The sequence below is a fragment of the Zootoca vivipara genome, chromosome 8 (genome assembly GCF_965207765.1).
Source record: "Zootoca vivipara chromosome 8, rZooViv2.hap1.1, whole genome shotgun sequence".
In the NCBI taxonomy this organism is placed as follows: Eukaryota; Metazoa; Chordata; class Lepidosauria; order Squamata; family Lacertidae; genus Zootoca; species Zootoca vivipara.
Window position 1 is genome coordinate 60457231 of NC_142591.1, and position 26712 is coordinate 60483942.

General features: G+C 42.9%; 1 protein-coding gene across 9 annotated transcripts in view; it reads left to right on the forward strand.

The window, feature by feature from the left end:
* RALYL (RALY RNA binding protein like) overlaps positions 1-26712 on the forward strand; it is a 258264-nt gene that overhangs the window by 167338 nt on the left and 64214 nt on the right. The window contains exon 1 of one of the 9 annotated variants that reach the window (XM_088675668.1): positions 21410-21582. The exons of 7 other annotated variants lie outside the window; for them this stretch is intronic. In XM_088675668.1, the coding sequence (XP_088531794.1) occupies positions 21546-21582 (37 nt within the window). In that variant the 5' untranslated portion in view covers positions 21410-21545. Of the gene's footprint in view, positions 1-21409; positions 21583-26712 lie in introns of those variants that run through there. One more of the 9 variants, XM_060277727.2, reaches the window with a different exon arrangement.

Consider the following 26712-nt stretch of genomic DNA (forward strand, 5'->3'; position numbering starts at 1 on the left):
CCTCAAAACATTTTGACAGGATTTTTGGCAAAACAAAAAGTGGAAAGTTTCTAGCCCTTCTCCCCCCACACCGTTGTCTAGATGTGGAGCAAAAGTTCCCAGACCTTGGTTAAAATATTGTTACTGCAACCTGTACTTTGGCCTTCAGCTACCAAGCTTTTAATAACTGATGAGTTGGAAGCGGTTTCTGCTAAAACTGCCAATGCTGGTTTATTATTGGTTTTGAGTACTGCTGTATTATGGGACGCGGTGGCACTGTGGGTTAAACCATAGAGCCTAGGGCTTGCCGATCAGAAGGTTGGCAGTTCGAATCCCTGCAATGGGGTGAGCTCCCGTTCGGTCCCAGGTCCTGCCCACCTAGCAGTTCGAAAGCACGTCAAAGTGCAAGTAGATAAATAGGTACCGCTCCAGCGGGACGGTAAATGACGTTTCTGTGCGCTGCTCTGGTTCGCCAGAAGCAGCTTAGTCATGCTGGCCACCAGCTCCCTCAGCCAGTAAAGTGAGATGAGCGCCACAACCCCAGAGTCGTTCGCGACTGGACCTAACGCTCAGGGGTACCTTTACCTTTACCTTTACTGCTGTATTAGTGAGCTGCTTTTCTTGTTCTTGGGCTTTTCTTGTGGGGTTTAGATTCAGGTTGTATTGTAGTTAAGCTACAGAATTTGGCGGTTACTAACTTGGACAGGTTTAAAGGGGGATTGGACAAATTTGTGGCAAATAAAGCTATAAATACCTCCTAACTGCTATGGCTGTGCTTCCCCCCCCCCCCCAGTGTCAGAGGGAGGGTGGCTCTGAATACTAGTTTCTAGGAATCACAAATGGAAGAATTCAAGGCCTCCTTTTGGACTTCCCACAGGCATCTGGTCGGCCACTGTGAGCACAGGATGCTGAACTACATAGGCCATTGTTCTTACTGTAGCATATTTTCATTATTAAAATTTTCATTAACCCCCTTGGACAGCTTTAATTGAAAGGCTGAGAACAAGCAGATTAAAGAACATAAATTTTAATTAATATGCCAATATATAAGAGAGATAAAACAGAATAACCAGCAATATTTAAAAAGGGTAATTGCAGCTTGAACGGTACCAAGCACCGCTTCACAACTAAAGAAGGGGGCTTGATTTGCTGACGGAAATGTGAAAAGCAAATTGCAGAGATGAATGTTGTGTGTGGTTCATTTCCACTTAGAAATCCTTCAACACTTCCATTGAGATGCCCAGCAGATGGCATAAGAGATCCAGCGGTGATGAGTTGTCAAGTTTTCCTCTTTCTGGAAATAGTCATTTAGAGTGGCTGGGATTATAGGCTTGGTTTTTCTGCAGTTTTGGCAAGGTAATTCTGCAACTCTGGAATATTTGTGTGGTAGTTAGGAGTGTAGGGCTAGGACTGGAAAGGGACACAGGTGGGTGACTTCAGGGCAGCCACTATTTCTCCAGTACCTTTCATGACACCCGCAAAATGTCTCAGTAAAATACCTCCTCAAAATTCACAGTGTGCAGTAGATTGCTTGCTGCCCGTATATCAGCTTGGCTTGACCAAGCAGTGGCTTGGTCTTCTCCTGCAGCAAATTTGTCCTCATTTCACTGGATGCCAGGATCGGGCACATACCCTCCCTTCTGTTCTGAACTGAAAGGAGGTGGGAAAAGTTTCCCTCCGTCAGTTGCTAATGGTGGTTTCTCCCACTGATGGAGAGGGGGCTGTTCTGGGGGCATGGCCACACCATTTTGTGGCCCGGCCCCTCTTTCTGCTCTTCTAAATGTGGTGGCCATTTTGCGTTGCACCAAACCCTGTGGCAGCCATTTTGTGGCAGGCAGCTACTGTACTTTCTATTAAAATAAATCCCAATATGTTCTCAATATGGTTGGCAGTTCCTGAGCTAGCTCATAACTTAAAAGTGCTTTTATAAAGATAATAGGAGCGGAAGAACCATGTAGACCAACCCTGTGAGGAAGGATAGAGTAAAAATGCAATGAAAGAAAACAAGATAATCAGCCAGGCTCCAAAGGTACACAATGGCATGTGTAATTGGATTTTTGACTTCTCTTCCTCTTAATGGCACATCCCATGCTACACAGCAGACTGCTTTTGAAAGTATGTTTTGCCAGTTGGCATGCAGAGCTCCTGTTCAAGAAACATGTGGCTGCCTTGGACCCCGAAGACACCCTTTTTGAGGCATTGCACTGCTATTTCTGTAGCTGCGCTGCATTGTGAATTTTGCTCTCATGCACTTGTTTTAGACTCAGGCTGTCAAACGCATTGTGTGCTAAGACTGCGTTGGCTGCTATATAGCAAAGTTAAAGTACAGAGGTGTCAAACTAACTGAAGAATGATTTATGAACAAGGGTGCTCTGAAACCCAAACTTGACAGCGGATGTCTGCAGAATTATTGAAAAGTCCTTCCCAAATGAAAGTGAGGCAGGAAGTAAAAGGCATTTAATTAAAAATGCCTAGCAAAGCGTGTCAACCAAACACAAAGGCAGGTACCTAAAAGCAGAAAGCATCTGACTGCACGATCAGAACATAATACGTACTTTGCAAATAGACTCCTGCATGTGATCTCACACTGGGGACAAAAGAAACAATTTGGCAAAAATTATTAGCACTATCCAAGCATTAAAGGGCTTGTGCAATGAGCAGGGACTGGTTCGCTGGCCCTCTTTGGCTGTGTCCCACTCCCTAGGATTGGGAGGGCTATTCTATCCATTTCTACTTTCAGGTGACCAAGGGTTCGTCCACACTTTTGCTTGTCCTGCGCCTAGAAAGCATGGGTCCAAGCAGTTTTCTGCTTGTCCCTTAGTTTCTAGGCATGGGTCCAAGTTGATTTCCCTTTGCCCCATCATTTTCAACCAGAAAAGCTACTTTAGTGCTAAATTGGAGCATATGTCAATCTAGAGGAAACCCGATTGATGTTTGCTCTGATTCAGCAGTGAACAGCTGGTTTTCACCAGGGGCAAGCAGCAGGGCAAGGGGCAAGTGTGGATGAGCCCCCGTTCACCTTTCTGGAGGGAAAAGTAACATCATAGCAACATTATTATCATTATAATTATCATTATTATCACCATTACTTTCTGAACTAATAAGTCAGGCACATCCAGCTTTGAGTAGGGTGTGATCTACAATCCAGTATCAAAAACTGGCAGTGATCTACCACTCTCCAAAGTCATTTAAGATGGAGATAGATGATAGATAGATGAAAGATAGATAGGTAGATAGATAGATAGAGTGGTTCCTCGGGTTACAAACACTTTGGGTTACAAATGCTTCAGGTTACAGACTCCGCTCACCTGGACATTGTACCTCAGGTTAAGAACTTTGCTTCAGGATGAGAACATAAATCATGAGGCGGCGGCGCAGCGGCAGTGGGAGGCCCCATTAGCTAAAGTGGTGTCTCAGGTTAAGAACAGTTTCAGGTTAAGAAGGACCTCCAGAACGAATTAAGTTCTTAACTAGAAGTACCACTGTAGATAGATAGAGATGATAGATAGATAGATAGATAGATAGATAGATAGATAGATAGATAGATAGATGATAGATAGATAGATGATAGATAGACAGATAGATAGAGTGGTACCTCGACTTATGAACGACTCAACAACCAAATTTTTCGACTTACGAGTGGGGCAAATGGCCACACGCTTACGAATTTCTCAACATTCGAACGGAAACCGCGGCGGTTTTAGATAGGGTTTTTTCGACTTACGGATTTTTCCATTTCCAATGCATTCCTATGGGAAATCGCGTTTCCAATGGCGCTTTTCAACTTACGAATTTTTTGACCTACGAAGGTGCCTTCGGAACAGATTAAATTCATAAGTTGAGGCACCACTGTAGAAAGAAAGATAGATAGATAGATAGATAGATAGATAGATAGATAGAGATAAGTGGATGGATGGATCTTTATTTCACAGATACAGTAGTTATGTTTGGATATCACCGCTAGATGGACAAGTAACTAAACAAGTGAGAAAAGTCAAACTATATTTTTATATTAGTTTACACAGATCTGAGGAGCCAGTCAAAGTGTGCCGGGCTTCTCCGTCTTTCCCCTACTGTTGCTTCAAATCGTAGCTGACTTTGTGTCAGCATCCCTACTTCCTTCATCCCTCTCTTTCCCCTAAAGGTAAAGGGACCCCTGAACATTAGGTCCAATCGTGACTGACTCTGGGGTTGCGGCACTCATCTCACTTTACTGGCTGAGAGAGCCGGTGTACAGCTTCCAGGTCATGTGGCCAGCATGACAAAGCCACTTCTGGCAAACCAGAGCAGCACACGGAAATGCTGTTTACCTTCCCGCTTGGAGCGGTCCCTATTTATCTACTTGCACTTTGATGTGCTTTCGAACTGCTAGGTTGGCAGGAGCTGGGACTGAGCAACGGGAGCTCACCCCGTCGCAGGGATTCGAACCGCCGACCTTCTGATCAGCAAGCCCTAGGCTCTGTAGTTTAACCCACAGCACCACCTGCATCCCTCTCTTTCCCCTACTGTTGCATTAAAGCCTTTCCCTCGCTCAAACTCATAGAGCACTAAGGGGGCTTTTCTCCATGTGTTTTGTTCTTTGCCTTCCTCACTGTTTGGGGAAGGGCTCCTTTCTTATTGCTTTCATTGCATTTGAACTAGCGGGAGAGCAGGTGTGGAGCTTTTCATTTCCTGCCTCTCCCCTCTCCCCACCTCTGGAGCTCTAACCCCCAAGAAGGCAAGACGGCTTCAGAGGGAGGAGGAGGAGCCTGCAATCGACCAATACCAGTCCCAGGATCTCTGAGTCGATGTCTTGGACATGCCTGCAATAAGTGAACCAAAACACAGCTATCCTTCACAGAATGACTAACAGACCCAACACTTCCTGGGCTGCAATCTTCAGGAAAAGATCAGTAGCATTGGGCGAGATGTCATCTGTGGTTGTTTGTCCTCTTTCACTGACCTTTTCATTGAGGATCCATTCATAAAATTCCAAGGTACATCAGGACTCATTGGAAATTAAAACATGAAAGCTACAGGTGGAATAAATAAACTGTGCCGTTTTAGCAAAAAAAGGGGGTGGGTGGGAGTTTCTAACCAGTAACAACTTATTTTCAAATTGCTAAAATGTAGCTGATACCCAGAGAAAACTTGAATAAAGTTTTGCATAATAAGATGGCAGGATAATTGAGATATTTATTTTAAATTGCTGCATCTTAAAAAAGGATTATAATAAACTCTGGCTTTTAAAGCTCCGAGAAATTAGCATGCAAATACTTTTTTTTCCTTTTTGCTTATGAGGAATGAAAGAGTCTTGACGTTTAATCAGATGCTTTACATCTGACACTTTATGCATCCTAAAAGCTTTTGAAAGATTCTCACAACTTTACATGCTAAGTTTTGTTTTTGTTTTCACTTAGCATATCAGTTCTTAAAATGTAGTCACTAAGGCATGCTGATTACAGATTAGACACACAAACACACATAGCATATGCATATCTAAATACACATTCTCCGCTAATTTTTCTTTCTTTCCAAAATATGGGCCATCAGTGCCAATTGTGGGAAAACCAGATAAAGATTAAATATGTATTGCACATTAAAGATATATTGCATAATTCACTGAAGAGGAATTAAAAGATTTATTAACAGCCAAATCCTATGCTTACCGGTTCAGAAATATGTGGCATTAAAGTTCAATGTGTGCATAGAATTGTACCCAAAACCTCTTTCTGAACTTAAGTAGTAACCTTGGAAGCATAGCAATGTCCAGTTTATGCACACAAGCCTACAATTCTCATATGTCACTGTGACACTCATGTTTAAACAAGATCTTTTTATGTTTGGGCACCTTCCATTTTTAGCACCTCAAGGGTTCCTGTAATCAAGTACGACAAAGATAAATCCTAAGTACTTTTATTGTATCGAAAGGAGAATCTGCATGTTAATTTTTTTAAAACTGTGAAACGGACATCGCTTGGCCAGACTTTGGTAAGCAGCACACTTAACAACAGCCCTTTAAGGAGTTAAAGATATCAGTTCTAAAAACATGCACAGAAACACATAGTAAAGCTGAGATGCAGTAAAATTCTTCAGGGGAAATGGAGGGGGAAGAATTCTGGCTGAGACCAGGGGAAGGGGAAGGTGTCTGCTCAATTAAAGTAATGATTCAAAAACAGTAGCCTTAAGGGCCTAGGTAAAGGTAAAGGGGCCCCTGACCATCAGGTCCAGTCGTGTCCGACTCTGGGGTTACGGCGCTCATCTCGCTCTATAGGCCGAGGGAGCCGGCGTTTGTCCGCAGGTAGCTTCCGGGTCATGTGGCCAGCATGACAAAGCTGCTTCTGGCAAACCAGAGCAGCGTACGGAAATGCCATTTACCTTCCCGTCGGAGCGGTCCCTATTTATCTACTTGCACTTTGATGTGCTTTCGAACTGCTAGGTGGGCAGGAGCTGGGACCGAGCAACGGGAGCTCACCCCGTTGCAGGGATTCGAACTGCCGACCTTCTGATCAGCAAGCCCTAGACTCTGTGGTTTAACCCACAGCGCCACCTGGGTCCCTTGTGGTAGGGCCTAGCATACCACAAAGAAACTATAGATGGCTGTGAAAGTGAGAGTATGGAAGAGAAGATGGTGATTTTAACTCACTTGAAGCAGCCAGCAGTGAGAGCTATTTAAAATACAGCAGACATTTAGCTTTCCTAATAAAACAGAGGCTTAAAATGAGAGAAATAAGCTAGAGGGATGGTGGTTCTGTAAAGAGCCTTGAAATGGCTTGCAAGCAAACTGTGGAGGCAAGCAGACTGGGAGCCTCTCAGGGTGTCCCCTTGGGGGGCCTTTGGAGATGGCGCTAGCACCACCACCCCTTTCCAAAGACTTCTGCAGCTGCTCTGGTTTGCAACCCGACTGCAGAAGGCAGACTCCACTTGAGCCAGACAAATACTTTGCAGGAAACAAACTTTTGACAAACAAGTGGAAAACCAGGGTATTTGGGGCACTTAGTTCATGTTGAAGCCTACTGAGGCCTTTAAAATTGCCTGAGATTTTCTCATCATTCATGTCAAACTGAATTGCTCACTTCTCTAATTAGAAGCCAACTGCAGAATCGGTCATTAATTCCGAGTGTCAAAATCAAGCTCTTGGAAATGGTACGTTTTGATTGGCCTTCACGCTTTGGTTGCTGAGCGGAGGGTGCTTTAGGCTTTATGTATGCATGTGTGCATAATACCCTCTCTAGGAAATATCCGTTGATGAAAGAAGCATGCAGGTGTTCCTCTGCAGTGCCTCCATACTTTTGTCCTAGGTGTATACGAGGATCCTTGAATTAATTTTTGAGATGCTTGGAGCTATGACAAAATGTGTCTGCCGTAGTCCTTTCATATAGCACCCAAGACTGTCATAGCTGCCAATTTTTCCCTTTTCTCGCGAGGAAGCCTATTCAGCATAAGGGAATTTCCCTTAAAAAAAGGGAGAACTTGGCAGCTATGGACTGTCCTTCCTAACCAAATCGTTTCTTTCTGTTTCTTTCTCCCGTCTTCTCTGCAGGTGTAATTCCTTTTCTTCCAGCAATTATTATTGCTGTGAATATTCCATTTTTGAAATGTTTAGCATGCAGACAGACCCCAAGAAGAGTTTACTGGAAACAAGAGTGTAAATGCTTAGGGAGAGACTCTAGTCACTTTCAGCAGTGAATTAATGTACAACCTTTCCAAATATATTTTTTCCTGAAAAAAAGTAACTAGATCTATGTATCTATGTACATCTGCTCAGAGCTGAATCCCACTGAGTTCATAGGTAAGTGGGTATAGGATTGCAGTTTTAGTATTCTAAAGCTAGAGCTATTATCATGAAAGATCCATCCTCCAACTATAGAAGATTGAGACTCTCAAAAGCCTGAGTGCTTCTATCCCTGCTGCTGCCGTTTTAGGGCTCTGATATTTTGAAGTAATTTGCAGCCATTGACATGTTTTGTCTTTAAACAATCACATTATCACTCTGAAGTGGACTATAGGGACTTTGATCATAACAGGCAAATGGTAAAACAGATGAAAGTGTTGAGGTTGGCTGGATGCCTAATATAATGCTGCAAGGGTGGCCTTTAGGGAGGGTGGACTAATTTGTCATTTTCCCAACCTTAAATTCAGCTCTCCACATCAGGTTGTGTGTGTGTGTGTGTGTGTGTGTGTGTGTGTGTGTGTGTGTGTTTTGAGCTCTACCGCCGAAAATTCATGAATATTTTTGTTCAATTTTATCCTAATGTATGCATTCTTGTATGCAATTTTACCAGATATACATATTTCTGCAAAGCAATTTCACCTCCTATTATGCATTTATGCATTTCCATATGTTATTTTCACTCATGTATGCATGTATACCTTACTTTAGGATATGCATTTTTTTTTTACACAATACTTGGCTGGAAAACTGCACTGAAAAATTCGGAGAAGTGCAAATTTCAAAGGATGGCAGTGTTTCCATTTCTATGTTGTTTTTGAATGTACAGATTAGGCAGGCTATCTTTTAAATGAAAACTGGATCAAATTTCACCAGCACCTGCCATCCTTAGCTATAGGTGCTACCCTCATTTTCTACTAACGCTTCTTTCAGTACAGGGTTATACAAAATCACACCAGACAAGGAGGGAGGGAGCTTCCACTTTTTTGTGGCATATTTTCCCCTGCTGCTTGAATTTATGTATTTGAGACAGTTTAGATGGGTATCTTTTAGCAGCAGAATCTCGTTTACACTGCTGCTGATCACATGGACCTTAAAAGAGAAATTAGGCTTTATTTCATGAGCTGCCTTTAGGTGCTAAGGGACCGTTGCTCAGGGGTAAAGCACTTGCTTTGCATTCGAAAGATCTTGGTTTGACCTATAGCATTTCCAGTTACAATGATGGGTATGAGGTGCTGATCTGGAAACTTAGAGAACCATTGCCATGGAGAGTAGACAACAGTAAGTGAGACCCTATCCCCCTCTCTGAGCTGCAATTCCCAGAGTAGTTTAACTATTGATCCCTTTCCCCGGGAAACACTGAAAAGTGTACACTGGGAGGGGAATAGATATCTCCTAACAGCTCTTAGCACCCTTAAGAAACACAAGCTCCCAGTATTCTTGGAGGAAAGTCGTGGCTGATTGAAATGGTACCATCCTGCTTTAAATGTATAGTGTAAATCTGGCCTAAATTGAGCTGCTGCCATGATAATAATAATAATAATAATAATAATAATAATAATAATAATAATAATAATAATAATAAAATAATTTATTATTTATACCCCGCCCATCTGGCTGGGTTTCCCCAGCCACTCTGGGCAGCTTCCAACAGAAAAATAAAACCCAGTAATCTATTAAACATTAAAAGCCTCCCTGAACAGGACTGCCTTCAGATGTCTTCTAAAAGTCTGGTAGCTGTTTTTCTCTTTGACAAAAGATGGGAGGGCATTCCACAGGGTGGGCGCCACCACTGAGAAGGCCCTCTGCCTGGTTCCCTGCAACTTGGCTTTTCGCAACGAGGGAACCGCCAGAAGGCCCTCAGTACTGGACCTCAGTGATGGAGAGTGGACACTCCTTCAGGTATACTGGACCGAGGCCATTTAGGGCTTTAAAGGTCAGCACCAACACCTTGAATTGTGCTCAGAAACGTACTAGGAGCCAATGTAGATCTTTCAAGACCAGTGTTATGTGGTCTCGGCGGCTGCTCCCAGTCACCAGTCTAGCTGCCTCATTCTGGATTTGTTGTGTTGTGTCCTGCTTCTATGGTTTTTGTAGTTGTACTATTGCCAGTACCCAGTGCCAGGTTTGAAATGCAGTTATTTTACTGACTGAGGCAGAAGCCAAAAACCCTTTACAAAAGGTTAATATTCTGTTGATCATCCATTTGGGAAGCAGGGGACGAAATACAGCTTCTCTCCACAATAATCTTCCCTTCTAAGCAGCTGATGAGCGGGATTTTAACAAGCATCGTTTGTTCACCTGTGTACCAATTAAAAATAAAAGGCGGCAAGCACATGATGGGAGTTTTCTGTTTGGGATTGCTATGAATAATGTGCTATCCACTTTTGCCTTTGCCATGAGGATTACAGTGGTCACAATTGGCCCAAGAGGTTTAGCTGCCTGAAGCAAAGGACAAAACGGGATGGTCCTCATTCCATGTGTGCTATTCGATGAACGTCCACTCACGTAGCCCCTATTGAATTAATGGTCCTAAGTTACTCATGTTCATTAATTTTGATGTTCTTACTCATAAGTAAAACTTAGTTGAACACCACCTTATGTACAACTGGCAGCTGAATTTTTATTTCAATGCTGGGGGGAGGGCTCCACCACACCTGAAGGCAGCAATCTAGCTTAGGGGCCACAGGTCAAGCCAGGAGGCACACACAGCCCAACGCATTACTGCCACCACTGCCTGCTCCTCAGAAGCTACTGCCTAAGGCAGCTGCCTCCATCTACCTAACAGTCCTGACAGTTGTACTATTGCCAGTTCCCAGTGCCAGGTTTGAAATGCAGTTCTTTTACTGACTGAGGCAGAAGCCAAAAAATAACAATTTTAAGCCTATCTGTTTTGTCAGTCACAGATTCACAAGTTTATTTATTTATGTTGAAATTGTGTCCCGCTGGGACTTGGAGACGGACTGAATGCAGCACTGGGGTTTTTTCTGAACTTTCTATAGCACACAGGAACAAGGCATATGGATTTGAGATGGAGTTCTGCCATGGCTTTGGTCTATGAACAGCAAAATGATATCATTTGCAGCTTAATTCCGCATGGTGAAAGAGCTCATCAGTGTGGATAATTGCAGCTAAATGTGATGAGGAAAGGAAGGAGGGTTCAAGTAATGATATGCATGCATAACCTCTCCAGTTAAAATATGCCGCATAAAGGCTGCATATGGCCGCGTATATTTCAAGGTTAACACCATGTGGTGATTGGAAGTCCAGAGAGATTCTCACAGTCATAAGAAAGTCAAGACCCATTCCATTATAGACCAGTAAATATAATTTACAAGGCTACAGTGCTAACCACACTTAACCACTGTAGCTCAGTGAGCATACACTATATGCAAACGATTTCGGGTTTCATCCCTAATAGTCAAAATACCAAAGCTTAGTGGGTCAGCCCACGTGGCACATAAGAAGAGTTCTAGTGGATCAGACCAAATCTCCATGTAATCCAGCATCCATTTCCCTCACAGTGGCTAACCAAGGTTGCATTTGGACAGCAATTCATTCCATTTTCTTGATGTTTCCTTACCTGATATTCTTTGCATTTTATGTGATCTATCACGCAATGTAAAAGCCGCTTCTGGGAAATCTAGCAGAATCTAGTGGAAGTTTGTTCCCATATTAATTGCTTCCGGGGGTGGGGGGGGAGAGATGGGGGGCAGAATCTGTTTCAATCCCATTAACCCGGAAAATCATGGGAGTTTTGTTCAGTAATTTTCACACCGTCTTCATCATGCTGCTGCTGTTCATGCTTTGAAATTTGGGGTGGTATTCTGGCATGCAGTTTTTTTCCAGCGGTTTCCATGGATGACTCATGGGGGTAACAGAAGCATGCGTGCAAATAAAAGGGTGGCAGCATGTCCAGTGAGGGCAGCTGTTGTGTCACACCGCACCACTGGTGGGAATGCAATTTAGTGTGACATGGCAATATAAGGATCCAAAAGCCACAGTTTTACAATGCAACAGATGATGCAGTGTAAAAGGAACATTGGAAACAGAAGTTGGAGTTTGGCAAGTGAGCAATTAATGTTTTGACTACAGGCTAGGGAGACAGAGCATGGGAGAAATTTGCCTGGAGATAAGAGGACCTAGTAACAGCTCGATGATTGGCTGAGGTCTCTCATATAGGCAGCATGACCTATGACATTGTTTGGCTAGTTAGGAGTATTCTGGAGTGCCTGGAGAGTGATGAAGTTCGTGTCTGTATATAGTAATTTGTATATAGCTTGTGAGTTTACTGCTGTATATAATAAACTTCATGGATCAATGCCTTGTCGTGGCGAAGGGGCTTGAATAACTCGGAGAAGCTATGAGCTATGCCATGCAGGGCCACCCAAGATGGACAGGTCATAGTGGAGAGTTTTGACTAAACGTGATCCACCTGGAGAAGGAACTGGCAAGCCACTCCAGTATCCCTGCCAAGAAAACTCCATGGACAAAGACAACAGGCATATAAAAGTTATGACGCTGGAAGATGAGCCCCTCAGGTCGGAAGGCGTCCAACATGCTACTGAGGAAGAGCGGAGGACAAGTACAAGTAGATTCAGAGCTGATGAAGCGGCTGGGCCAAAGCCGAAAGGACGCTCAGTTGCGGATATGCCTGGAAGCGAAAGGAAAGTCCGATGCTGTAAAGAAAAATATTGCATAGGAACCTGGAATGTAAGAACCATGAGTGGAGGTAAGCTGGATGTGGTCAAAAATGAGATGACAAGAATAAATATCGACATCCTGGGCATCAGTGAACTAAAATGGAAGGGAATGGGCGAATTCAGTTCGGGTGACTATCATATCTACTACTGTGGGCAAGAATCCTGTAGAAGAAATGGAGTGGCCCTCATAGTCAACAAAAGAGTGGCAAAAGCTGTAATGAGATGCAATCTCAAAAATGACAGAATGATCTCGATACGAATCCAAGGCAGACCTTTTAACATCACAGTAATCCAAGTTTATGCACCAACTACCGGTGCTGAAGAAAGTGAAATTGACCAATTCTATGAAGACCTACAACACCTTCTAGAAATGACACCAAAGAAGGATGTTCTTCTCATTACAGGGGATTGGAATGCTAAAGTAGGGAATCAAGAGATAAAAGGAATAACTGGCAAGTTTGGCCTTGGAGTTCAAAATGAAGCAGGGCAAAGGCTAATAGAGTTCTGTCAAGAGAACAAGCTGGTCATCACAAACACTCTCTTCCAACAACACAAGAGGCGACTCTACACATGGATATCACCAAATGGGCAGCATCGAAATCAGATTGATTATATTCTCTGCAGCCAAAGATGGAGAAGCTCTATACAGTCAGCAAAAACAAGACCTGGAGCTGACTGTAACTCAGATCATCAGCTTCTTATAGCAAAATTCCAGCTTAAACTGAAGAAAGTAGGAAAAACCACTGGGCCAGTAAGATACAATCTGAATCAAATCCCTTATGAATACACAGTGGAAGTGAGGAACAGGTTTAAGGATTTAGATTTGGTGGACAGAGTGCCTGAAGAACTATGGATGGAGGCTCGTAACATTATACAGGAGGCAGCAACGAAAACCATCCCAAGGAAAAGGAAATGCAAGAAAGCAAAATGGCTGTCCAACGAGGCCTTACAAATAGCGGAGGAGAGGAGGCAAGCAAAATGCAAGGGAGATAGGGAAAGATACAGGAAACTGAATGCAGATTTCCAAAAAGCAGCAAGGAGAGACAAGAGGGTCTTCTTAAATGATCAATGCAAAGAAATAGAGGAAAACAATAGAATGGGGAAAACCAGAGATCTGTTCAAGAAAATTGGAGATATGATAGGAACATTTCGTACAAAGATTACCATAATCAAGGACAAAAGTGGTAAGGACCTAACAGAAGCAGAAGACATCAAGAAGAGGTGGCAAGAATACACAGAGGAATTATACCAGAAAGATATGGAGGTCTCGTACACCCCAGGTAGTGTGGTTGCTGACCTTGAGCCAGACATCTTGGAGAGTGAAGTCAAATGGGCCTTAGAAAGCACTGCTAATAACAAGGCCAGTGGAAGTGATGATATTCCAGCTGAACTATTTAAAATTTTAAAAGATGATGCTGTTAAGGTGCTACACCCAATATGCCAGCAAGTTTGGAAAACTCAGCAATGGCCAGAGGATTGGAGAAGATCAGTCTACATCCCAATTCCAAAGAAGGGCAGTGCCAAAGAATGCTCCAACTACCGCACAATTGCACTCATTTCACATGCTAGCAAGGTTATGCTCAAAATTCTACAAGGCAGGCTTAGGCAGTATGTGGACCGAGAACTCCCAGAATTGCAAGCTGGATTTCGAAGGGGCAGAGGAACCAGAGACCAAATAGCAAACATGCGCTGGATTATGGAGAAAGCTAGAGAGTTCCAGAAAAACGTCTACTTCTGCTTCATTGACTATGCAAAAGCCTTTGACTGTGTCGACCACAGCAATCTATGGCAAGTTCTTAAAGAAATGGGAGTGCCTGATCACCTCATCTGTCTCCTGAGAAATCTCTATGTGGGACAAGAAGCTACAGTTAGAACTGGATATGGAACAATTGATTGGTTCAAAATTGGGAAAGGAGTACGACAAGGTTGTATATTGTCTCCCTGCTTATTTAACTTATATGCAGAATTCATCATGCGAAAGGCTGGACTACATGAATCCCAAGCCGGAATTAAGATTGCCGGAAGAAATATCAACAACCTCAGATATGCAGATGACACAACCTTGATGGCAGAAAGCAAGGAGGAATTAAAGAACCTTTTAATGAGGGTGAAAGAGGAGAGCGCAAAATATGGTCTGAAGCTCAACATCAAAAAAACCAAGATCATGGCCACCGGTCCCATCACCTCCTGGCAAATAGAAGGGGAAGAAATGGAGGCAGTGAGAGATTTTACTTTCTTGGGCTCCTTGATCACTGCAGATGGTGACAGCACTCACAAAATTAAAAGACGCCTGCTTCTTGGGAGAAAAGCAATGACAAACCTAGACAACATCTTAAAAAGCAGAGACATCACCTTGCCGACAAAGGTCCGTATAGTTAAAGCTATGGTTTTCCCAGTAGTGATGTATGGAAGTGAGAGCTGGACCATAAAGAAGGCTGATCGCCGAAGAATTGATGCTTTTGAATTATGGTGCTGGAGGAGACTCTTGAGAGTCCCATGGACTGCTAGAAGATCAAACCTATCCATTCTTAAGGAAATCAGCCCTGAGTGCTCCCTGGAAGGACAGATCGTGAAGCTGAGGCTCCAATACTTTGGCCACCTCATGAGAAGAGAAGAATCCTTGGAAAAGACCCTGATGTTGGGAAAGATTGAGGGCACTAGGAGAAGGGGACGACAGAGGACAAGATGGTTGGACAGTGTTCTCGAAGCTACGAACATGAGTTTGACCAAACTGCGGGAGGCAGTGGAAGACAGGAGTGCCTGGCGTGCTATGGTCCATGGGGTCACGAAGAGTCGGACACGACTAAACGACTAAACAACAACAACAATAATAAACTACAAAATCAAGTTCCTGATCATTGTTCTGACGGAGCAATATTGATCGTTGCCTATGATCTGCTAAGTTGTGCATCACTGAAGAAGTTCAGAGGTGAAGAGACTGGTCCTAGTAGCATGCGAAAGGACTTCAGAAAGTGCTCACAGGCTTCAGAGTTTTAACAGCAACCAGGAAAATGAACACAACAATGCCCTTGCCTGAAGTGCTGATTACCAATATCTAGTATTCAGTGGTATAGACTGCCTCTGAGCCTGGAGGTGTTGTTATAATATATTACCATGAGACCCCAGGGTGGATTGCAACAATGTTAAAACCAGTTAAAACAATTTTGTTGCAGCAGTTTCCAGAAGGAAATGATGTAAACTTGTTGAGGGTGGGAATTGCAATGCAATATCCTTGCTATTCTGATCAAATTGTGTAGCCGGTGATGAATGAAATGAAAATAAAAGGTTTGGTGAAATTGTACTCTTTAAAGAGCATTTTCCATGCATCCTGCCTTGGGCTCTGAAACTAAATGTCCAGCATCAAGTGCCAGAGGTTAGTGCTTAGAAGTGTTAATTTATCATCTCAGTGGAAATCAGGAATTCTTTTTAAAAATCATATGAATATGTAGAGAGGAAGGAGCAGAAATCCCCATACCCAGCGGCCACTCTAAAGGGAGACTGAATATTCTGTGTATGTGCAGCAGTCAGAAAAGGTGTGAAGCACATTAATCAGCCATTTTGGTAACTGGGCAGAATTGAGCAGATTGTCTCTTCAGGAATTATACTACACAGTGTGAAGAGACTGTGTCGAGGATGCTGAGTACATCAGATATATGCAGGACCCCTGTGAACCTAGAAGATTACAGATAAATTTCTAGATGCTGATTTAGTGAAACAATCATCCTAAAACGCTATGAGCCATTTATACCACACCTCCTAATTTCAAAGAACGGAGAAGAATGTGACCTGTAAAATCACCATATTTCATTGCATTAGAGACTTAGGTATAGCTGGTTAGCTGATGATCTTTCAAAAGAGAGGTTACATGTTTAAGTGAGCTGAATTTCTGCATCTGCATCTTTTCAGTGACAGTCCACATGGTTTCATGAGGCATGACCTATCATGACCTCATTGCTTAAAATTCTTGGCACACATTTACCCATCCTTGGAACTGATTTGATTCCACTAAACTATCTCCCCTTTGTGCCCAGGCTTCAAAGGGATTCCTTCTGGTATTTTAAAACTCAGTTTCCATCCGTTACCTTGAGATCTAAGGAGTTATATTAGCTGTGGCTTAAATTTCTCCCAAACATGTGTTTTAAGACTGAGGTTATCCTTCTTTTGTTTGGTGATTGTACTATCTCTTCCTCAATGAAATTGAAACCTGCAGATTATTTTCATCATGGCGCGCTGCCTTAAAGCTTGGACCTTCACATGATAAGTCATATGAGGATAGGAAGCTGCCACCTCACTTGGAGAGAAAAATAAGCAACTTTGGTAGTTATTGGCATATCAAGATCCTGCTGAGGAGAACCTATTGAAGTCACTTGTAAATCTCCCCATTGCTTGTAGTGCCAGCAATTGGGACAGAACACCTCTCAGATTTCTTTAAGCGATAAAAACTCCCAGATGATCTGAGCTGATGGCCAAATTGCATATTATGTGGGGGATGTTAAATACCCAGTATCCTTGATTAAGTCTCGTGAGATTTTGATTTATACCCCAAAGCAGTGATGCTGGTGTACTGGGTATTTAACATCCCCCCTGCCTACACACACACACACACACACACACACACACACACACACACACCCCTACACCTACCCACCTACCTGCTACATTAGAGGTAGCCAACATGCCCTCAATATATCCCTGGACTACAACCCACATTACACTTGACCATTGACCGTGCTGGCTGGAGTTGAATGGCTAGTCCCAGCAACACCTAGAGAACACCATTTGATGAATCTGTTGTATGTTTTCCTCTGCAGAAGAGCTCTGGAGGGCAAAACCTTGGGGTGAGGGAGTCAGAAAAACAGCTCAGGCAGGAAATAATGAAACACAGGGATAAACACACACATTGCACCTCACCACTTCTGCCATCCAATTTCATACCCCAACACACACACTTTGCTTGTTGCTTTTTGATCATTGGTGTAGCTGAGGCCAGATCTGAGGTCCCGGGTCCCACAGCCCAGGGAACTCCCAAGTGCAGCAAATGATAAGGGCAGCAGGAAACAGACCCATGGCTGGCCATCAAACTGAGTTGGTTTTAATCACTGATGGATCACCTTTGCAGAGAGTGGGACAAGGAGTAGTGCAACCTTGTTCCTGCTTCTTGATCTCTCTGCGGCTTTCGATACCAGTGACCATGGTATCCTCCTGGACCGGCTCTGTGGAATGAGCATTAGAGACGTGGTCTTACAATGCTTCCAGTCCTGTCTATGGGAATGAGTCCAGAGAGGCTGCTTTTCAGTCTGCTAGTGGTTATGATGTGAGGTGCCACACCGTACTGTTTTATCCATGACACTATTTAATATCCATATGAAGCTGCTGGAAGCAGCCTTTAGGAATTTGGGGGGCAAGCTGCTATCAAGATAACACTCAGAATTGTTTCTATATAATATCTGGCTCTGGAGGGGCCGTTTGGCCCTGGGCTGATGCCTAGCAGCAGGGGTGGGATGCATGAGGGAAAATAAGCTGTTCTTGACTCCTGGCAAGATGGAGGCACTGTGAATGAGTAGTTCTTGTGTCCGAGAATTTAGTCAGTTGCTTGCAACTGTGCATGCATGTGCCGATTTTGTACCCAGAAGAGGGTAGAGCGGGGCAGGGGTGGGGCATAATGGGGCAGGGTGGGCTTATGCATGCTCCACCAATGCGCATGATGACCCAGAACGCAACCCCTGTGCAGATCAGGGGTTGCCTGCACACTTTTTTCACGCACCAACATTTTTGTGTAGGTGAGCCTATCCAAACACACAGATGTTGACATGTAATAATCTTTTTTCCTTTGGGCCACTGTTAATTTCAATTATTTTCAAAATCTTTTGACTGTTTTTGGAATAATAATTTTAATATTCCTTGTAAACCACTTGGGTGTTTCATTACCTTCAAACATTATATTGACTTTGTTAAATAAGTAAATTAAAACCACAGTAGTTCAGTCATAATGCGCTACAACTGCAGTAGCACCACTCGCTTTAGCAAGGAATACACGGCAGCTGCTCTGGGTGGATTACAGTCATATTTCCTGGAGGTAATCTATTAATTAGGTTTTGCTGTTATCTTTGAGAAAGGTAATATAAGGGAGAAAACGAATGTGTCTGCTATGGGATAAAAACTAATCCTTTTGTTACCATAACAACATCTAGAAAACTCTAATCAAAAACTCTAATCAAAATTCAATCTTAAGCATATAAAGTACTTCAAACCCCCCCCCCCTCCATTGATAACATTAAAAACAAGCCTGGTAGAAACTCTCAGTTCAGTTCCATTATCAGGAGTAGAGTTTGCTTCTGCCCAGGACTGTATTGTATTCCTGGCTAAAAATATATAAGGAGGCTGGGGGGGGGGGGGACAACATTGTTAAACTGTATTTGAATTATATATTATAGAATAAAATCAAAAGGTGCATAACGGTTATATAGTTCAAACAGATTACTTGTACTGGCAAATATCACCCACGTTACCTGCCCAAAGGTTCCAGAGGTATGGTTGTTACTGTTTTAGATTATTCTGTCCATGTGCAGAATGGAAACAGCCCACATCCACACCAGTATTAGAGAATGCATGAAGCAGTTCTAAACATCATTTTCTGTGATCAACCTAAATTCGTGTGTGTGTGTGTGTGTGTGTGTAAATGTCCAGTAGCTCCTTAGAGACCAACTAAGTTCGTTATTGGTATAAGCTTTCGTGTGCATGCACACTTCTTCAGATACCAGATTCTTCAGATACTTCTTCAGATGGTAATGGTATCTGAAGAAGTGTGCATGCACACAAAAGCTCATACCAATAACAAACTTAGTTGGTCTCTAAGGGGCTACTGGACAATTTATTTTATATATATATATATATATATATATATATATATATATATATATATATATATATATATTTCAACTGCGTCAGACCAACACGGCTACCTATCTGAATCTAAATTCAAATGTTAATGGGCCTAGTAACTTTGCACACATAAAAAGGCAGTCTTGTGATTGCACATTCCAAATGTCATATATAGAGGTCACATGTTCATGGATGCAAATAGCCCAAATTTTGATTTCTGCCTACCCCTTTTGGAAGGGGAGGCCTCCAGAGGCAAATTGCTGCATATTTGTATGCAAATAGTGTGTGTGTGTGTGTGTGTGTGTGTGTGTGTTTCCTTCCTTTAATATCCCTTCCTTTAATATTCCACAGCCCATTCCCCTCCAACCATAGGAAATCACTGGGCCTACTAATGTTACTCAGGCACTATGTATCTGACATACGTTTGAACTTTATTCTGTGTTTGGGTGAGTAATCCCCTCAGGACTGTTGGGCAAGTTGGGAAGTGGATTAGTTCACTGCTGGGAGAACTTCTTCCCTCTGCAGCCCCTGACTGTGTTCTCAGTGGAGAGCAGGCCACTACTCTGATTTGGAGCTACCATGTGTAAATTGGGACCCCTGTTCTAGGTAGTGGAGGGTCTCTGCAAGGATGCCAGAATGGAGCTGAGACTTCAGAACCTAACTTATAAAAGGGGCTTGTTATAGAGCAAGTAAGAAAGCTACCCCAGAAGGGGAAGGGTGGGTTGAAAAGTGGAATGAGGACAAGAGTGTATTCTGAATGATGGGGAATGGAGGAAGTCTTGTTACATTTCTGTAATTTGCTGAGTTGGATAGAGAAGGGGGAATCGTCTATGATGGATTAAACTGAAAAGCAGAGGAGAGTCAGGTGTTCCCAGACCAAAGTAGGCCATCCATCAGGCAGAAATGTAAGGACTCGGGGAGGTCAGGCATTCCAGGCTTGAGTAGGGCTTCTGCTGAGTAGGGCCGTGGGATGTTCTGATGCAAAGAAGGGCATTCAGCAAGGAGCTTCAAGGGAGACTTTGGTGAAGTGGTTCTCAGTCACAGCATTGTTGAAAGCCCACTGCAGTTAGGAATCTGAGGGCATTTGTGTTTGGAGGGGGTTGGAGTATTTCCTGTGAAGACGTTTTGTGGAAAACAAAAAGGGTGGAGGTACCACTAATGATTTCTGAAAAGGGGATCTAAATGTTTGAGGATGTTGCCTTGGATTTCATCTGGATGCAGGGAAGCTTGGCTTCAAACATCTAGGAGCTACATTTCTCTGGTGCATCAAAGTGCTAGAACACCCTCCATTTTGCGTGGAAGGTGGAGGCTGGTCCTGGTATTCAGATCCCATCATCATTAGCTGCCAGGTCCTGACAGCTGCAAGCAGATGATATGGGAGGTGCAAGGACAATATGGAGAGGCTCTGGCAACACGAATAAAGCATTGTTGTCAAGAGCCGAACACACATAATGACTATTAGTAGTTCTCACAGAATATGGTCTCTCACCATGACAGCCAGTTAAGAGACAATTAGAGCAAAGAGCTGAAGTGAAAAGCAGCTGTATGGGCAGATAGCTTGAACTTAGGGCATGAACCCTAAGGAAATATGTTTTAAAGCTATACAAGAGGGAATCAACATTGACAGAAGTGACACTAGGCTAGGGCATTAGAAAGAGTTGCTTTTTCAACTTATTTTGCTCAAGCCTTGCTCTTCACTAACCAAGCTCCCATCCCCATTAATTTGGCTTAGTAGAAAGCTTTTACTTTATTTCCTTCCATCCTGAACTATATATGATTAGCAATACAGCAGAAGTTAAAACAAGCCCTGCTTTAGGATAAGTGATTGTGGTACGTATAACAATAAGTACTTAACTGATACTATTTCTGTTTAGTAGCTTTTTTCCCCCTGCTGCCACTCCACAAAATAGTCAGTTTTTAATTGCATGTACACTTATTTACTCCAGATCGTTTTCTTGTCAGTTGTGATTTCCAAAGGAAGAACACTCTGAGGTCACTCAGAAAAATGATATCTGATTATTACATCGTTAAAGCAACGTGGCTTGATTTATGTTTCCTCAGAGTGAATGGGTTTTCAGGAGAGGTGCTTAAACGTTAACAGGAATGGGGGTGGAGTTCATTTTACCCCCAGGCAGCAATTGAGGCAATGGAGCTAGCAATATCTCCCCAAGATTGGATGAGAATGGTATTACCCTGGCTTTTCACTGAGAGATTGCTGGTTACCTTCTGCCAGTGAGCAACTGCCTCACTGCAGAGCGGAAGCACAGCCTCGACTCTTTTGTCTCGGTCTTGGAGAGAATTGTTTCTTGGATAGCCGGATTGTCTTCAGGATGACTATGTACAAGAGCAAACGCAGAAACCAAAGGTGTAAGTAGTCACAATTCATTCTTGCATCTGTGTGCTTTTGTCTGTGCATATATCAAATATAGAAAAATCGATTCGTTGAGGAGGATCGTTCAGGGTGTACGCTTCTCCTAATTTGATTGAAAACTGTGTCTTACTTTTTTCTGCAGTGGATAAAATAGCACAAGTGGAATTTTCGGTGATTTTATGCTACACTCTCTGTATGGTTAGGGGAAGAGGAGATCGGAAGAATATGGGGGGGGGGGAATAAGGTCACTTGTTACTATGGAAACCACCAGCAAGTGACTGCTTTATAAAATCAACAAGGAAATGGAGATCAAGTGCTAGTTCACAGCAGCCTAGGATCCTGTATTCGTATAATTATGATGGGATAGATGGGGGGTTTTACCCTAAAATTTGGGGTTCAGGGAGGAAGAGCAACATTTGCATCACTACATTATTTTATACAACGTGACTTTAGGTAGAAAGACATGTAAGGAGTGTGGCTGTTCTCATTTTTGAAGCTCTACTTTTGAAAGGAAGCAGCCGATAAAGCATAAAAGGAGACAGAGAAAATAGAAGAATGTCTGTAAACGTGTGTGTGTGTGTGTGTGTGTGTGTGTGAATGAGATGTTATTTCTGTTTTCTTCAAACAAATACAGCATCCACTTTGGTGTGCTCCTAGTCTAGCCAGGTTTGCACATTTGAGTTAAAAGAACAAACTTGTAGGGCTCAAGCTGTCAAGCCCGCAGTAGTGTAGTTAAGATCAAAGGCAGTGATCATCAACAGCAACAAAATCAATAGAAGTTCTGCTTCTGACTTCAAGAGAATTGCCCTTTCAGTCTCTTGCACGCACACAGAAAGGTGGGACTAAAGCGGGAATTATCTTGTAAAACAGATGGAAGACAAAACGGGATGAATAAAACACAAGCAAACATAAATATACTATTAATTAGAGTTTTGCTATCTATTCTTTGTGAATCCTTGCAATTTTGATATACACAATCGCACACAGTTTTAGGGGTTCCCAAAGCCACTTCTGTTTGGGAATGAGGATGAGATTTAATTTGCTTTCTTCCTCTTTGCACTATATTTGGGAGAGGGTAGAAAAAAGAGGTGCACTCACTGTGAATTAAGCGTTGTACACAATTCAGCTGTCATTTTATCCTTGTTGTCGAGTTCCTCCCGCCCCAAGAATGGCAACAGAATTGACTTGTCCCACCCCCTGCCACCCATTTAAGTGAATGTTACCCCTTTGCATCATTCCTCCTTTTTGCTTTTTAGTAATTGAAACTATTTTTAAGTGTGTGTGAGAGAGGGAAAAGCTGATTTATCATTCTGGAGAAAAAAAATAGCCCCACTCCATTTGAAGGCAACAGTCCTAAAACTCCTCTAGTGGCTCTAGGAACGGTTGTGTAGGAGGGCTAATAGTTTCTAAATTACATTGCATCAATAAATTTTAGTGTTGTATAACGGCTATTATGCCAATTGGAAAGTGGCTGTTACTGAAGGGATTAATTTATCCTGCATGTTTCATAGTACATAGAAGAAAACAGGAATCCTAAGTGAAAGAAAAACGAACATTTGGAAGCGTGTGGTTTTGATGGGTCCATTCCAGTGTTATAAACACAACCAACAAAAATGGTTGTGACTATTTCTAAGATCCTCTGGAAGACATTGTGGGGTGTGAGGGAGTATTTGAAATTAAACACATGTTATTTCAAAGGCATTTTGGTAACAGGCTGAAGCACAGCAGTGATTTATTCCTTGTTTGCGGAGCTGGGCTTAGGAGAGTGTTGGACTTGGACTGCGAAAACACAGGAGAGGAAAAAAACAAATTAGTCCACTCATTTGAAGGCATCAGCCCTAAAACTACTCTAGTGATTCTAGGAAATGTTGTGTAGGAGGACTCTAATTACATTGCATACAGGACCTCACTCCACCACAAAGCTCACTGGGCAACCTCTTGCCATTCACTGTCCGTTAACCCAATGAACTGAAAATGCTGGAGGCAGTGGAATGTACGCAGCCCTAAGAGCTGTTGGACAGTGGAGTGGACTCCCTCAGGCGGTTGTGGAATCTCCTTCCTTGGAGGTTTTTAAGCAGAGGTTGAAAGGTCATCTGTCGTGGACTTTTTTAGTTGAGATCCTTGCATTGCAGGGCGTTGGACTACAGTAGATCACCCTCAGGGTCCCTTCCAACTCTACGATTCTGTGACTATAAGCTCCTTTGAGGAGGGGACAGATGAAAACGTAACGAACCACAAATAAATAGAAGGAACTAAGCTGTGCGCTGGTGTGGGCGTCTCTTCCTCCATGAGATTTGCAGGGTCCAAAGTTGAAAGAGTGGAGTGTAAAAGGCACTGGAGTTGGGGAGAGCAAGAGAGGAAGGAATAATAGATATTTAATGGCTATGCACCCTCCTCTACCTCTAGCTACAGTTAGAGTCGTTTAGTCGTGTCCGACTCTTTGTGACCCCATGGACCAGAGCACACCAGGCACTCCTGTCTTCCTAGCTACAGTAGGTTGGGTTTAATTGTAGCAGTTCTCTAGACTTTAGGTTGTTTGTTTAACACATATTTTTACACACAGCGAGACACTCACAAACTACGGCTGGAACTTATTGGGGTGACTTTGCTGTTCCACAATACTGTGTATCAGGAATGTACTAATTCTAGTTCAAAGGAGAAGGAGTCATGGTTATCTGTGAGGCTTTGGCTGCTTAAACACAGCTTAAAACACAGCCAAGTCATTCTTTTTATCAATTTGTGGGGAAGCAAACCTAATGCAGGATATTCTAAGGACTAGACGTGGATTGTGGTTGATGTGCTGTGCACACCGCTTCCCAAACCAGTGGTGGAGGCACACCAGGTACAGAGTAAAGGGATATGTGCCTTCGCCTACTTATCCAGATACCCAGTGCTGAACATTTCCAACTCTGAGTGTGTAAATCTAGCATATGGGAGCAGGTGTAGAATAAGAAGCTTCTGTTTTAAAGGTTAAACACATCGCTCAGGTCTTACAGGTGGTCTGGCATTCAGTCTTTTCTGCTGCAGGTAGGTTTTCAGAAGGAAGGAAAAAGCATTCCTGTTTTCAAGGTTCCTTTGGAAGCATTGCTAGTCATAAATGCAGCCCTAAATAACTTCTATTGCATTGCTATAAATAATAATAATTTTAGGCTGAGTTTTTTGTGGGTTTTGTAAAACGGGTGGCTCTGCACTTATTTTTTGAAAGCTGCCTTTGCTTATCAGAGGGGAGGGGAAAGAAACAAAAGCACTGTATTACAAAGGTATTTATTTATAACTTGGAAAAGGCATTCATAGTCAGTGGCAAATAAGGCAACTGCACTTTGTTCATTGTTTGTATGACGTTAAATACTGGGTTTGATTTGCTTTTTTAAAATTTATTTATGCTTCCCTCCCATAAAAGCTTCTCCAGGTAGCAGAAAGTGTATAGGCATCTGAAGGAGAGAGGAAAAAGAGAGAGATTTTTTGCTCCATGCAACAACAACAAAAGGACCCTTGAGAGCAAAATATGGCACTTTTTGAAAGCCATTAACCTTTTCCACATTCCCAGCAGAGGTTTCCACTTTTTGGTACCTCCGTGGAATTGGCTGTGCTACTATTTTACTGTTGATCCATGTCTTTGAGCTGACATGGCACAGCTGTTCTGCAGCATCTACACTGAAAATGTATGGAAACTGGTTGGAGGTTTAGATAGGTCAGAATGTGGACTTAGGCACTGAAAGCAGAACGGAGAAAGGGAGTTTTGAGATCATTGTTAAGGGAGCATTGGATATCACAGATACATTTTCCTTTCTCGCCACCACTAAATACTATGCTGGCAGGACTCAGGACTATGAGGGTTAGGCAACCTTGGCAGAATCAGGGCTGGCAAGACTAAACTCAATCAGAAATGCATCCTGGCAGATGCTGTACTCCCAAAGTAAATTTCAAAGGCTGTTCGGAGGAAGAGAGATGAAAGCTAGAGGCTCAAACAGAGATAGGCTGAGGCTGGAGCAGCTTCACTGGAGCAGCCAGGCTGTTGGGACTGAAGTGGGAAAGATAAAATGTAATAAGCAGATGTTCCGGATTCAAAGTCAACCATACCTGTTGTATGAAGTCGGTAATGTTTCAGGTGGTTTCAGCTGATGAAAGGGCCCTGTCAGGTGACCACCATATTTATGTAAGGAAAGGCCATTAGCAAGGTTCATTAGTGTCATTCAGAATTACTGCATTATAGTCTTCTTTTCTGGAGAGCAGGTCAGGGACGGAGAAAGGGCTAAAGCACGCCACTGAGTCCATCAGAGATCTATGGTGCCTGGTGGATATGAAACATCCACTAGTAATATGTGCATCATGTCCAAATTTTGCAAAACTCTATTTCCTTTTCTTCAGTTTTTCAGTTTAGGAAGCTTTCTCTTTATATGGTAATGTACGTATATTATTGAGTGGAGCCAGAGAGCTCCACTGCCAAATGTTACGGAATAGGGGAACAGGCCATTCTGAGATACAAGTTACATATACAGTACCAATAGACAGGCTCAGCTCAGCAGATTGAAAAAATAGCATGTCTCCAATTTTGGGATAGTGTTGTTTTGCTTTATTTATGGTCCTTGATTATTTAATGTTCTTATTGTTGCAAGTTGCCCTGAGAGATGCATATGTGTTGGAAGGGCATCGTATGCCAGGTGTGGGGGCTGAAATAAATAAACAGTGACAAAACATTGACATGTTGGTGCCAGATCAGGATAACCTTAGTCGTAATGAAACCCTTTCTGTTAAAATTCCAGTCTCTCATAGCATTGCCTCATCTTACTGGAGATACTCCCAGGTTTGGGAAGGCACCAAATAAGATACATTCACAGACTCTCACACATATCACCACCCACTTTTCTTCTCTTCTCTTCCTACTGCTGCTCCCCTGTGCTTTCTTCTTAATCTTTCATGGTTCTCTCAATGGCAGAATCAACCATTTTCTCTTCCCCTGGGTGGGAAGCAAAATGACAGGTTGGCTAGTGCCTGGTGCCTGGTAAAGTGTCACATTGACCAGCTCCTCCAAGGCTGCAGTTACTTGTCATTTTAATCTGAAGCATTTCAGATCCATGAGTGGGAGTGGCAGTATGCTCAGCCAATCAGATGACCTTGGGGTTGGG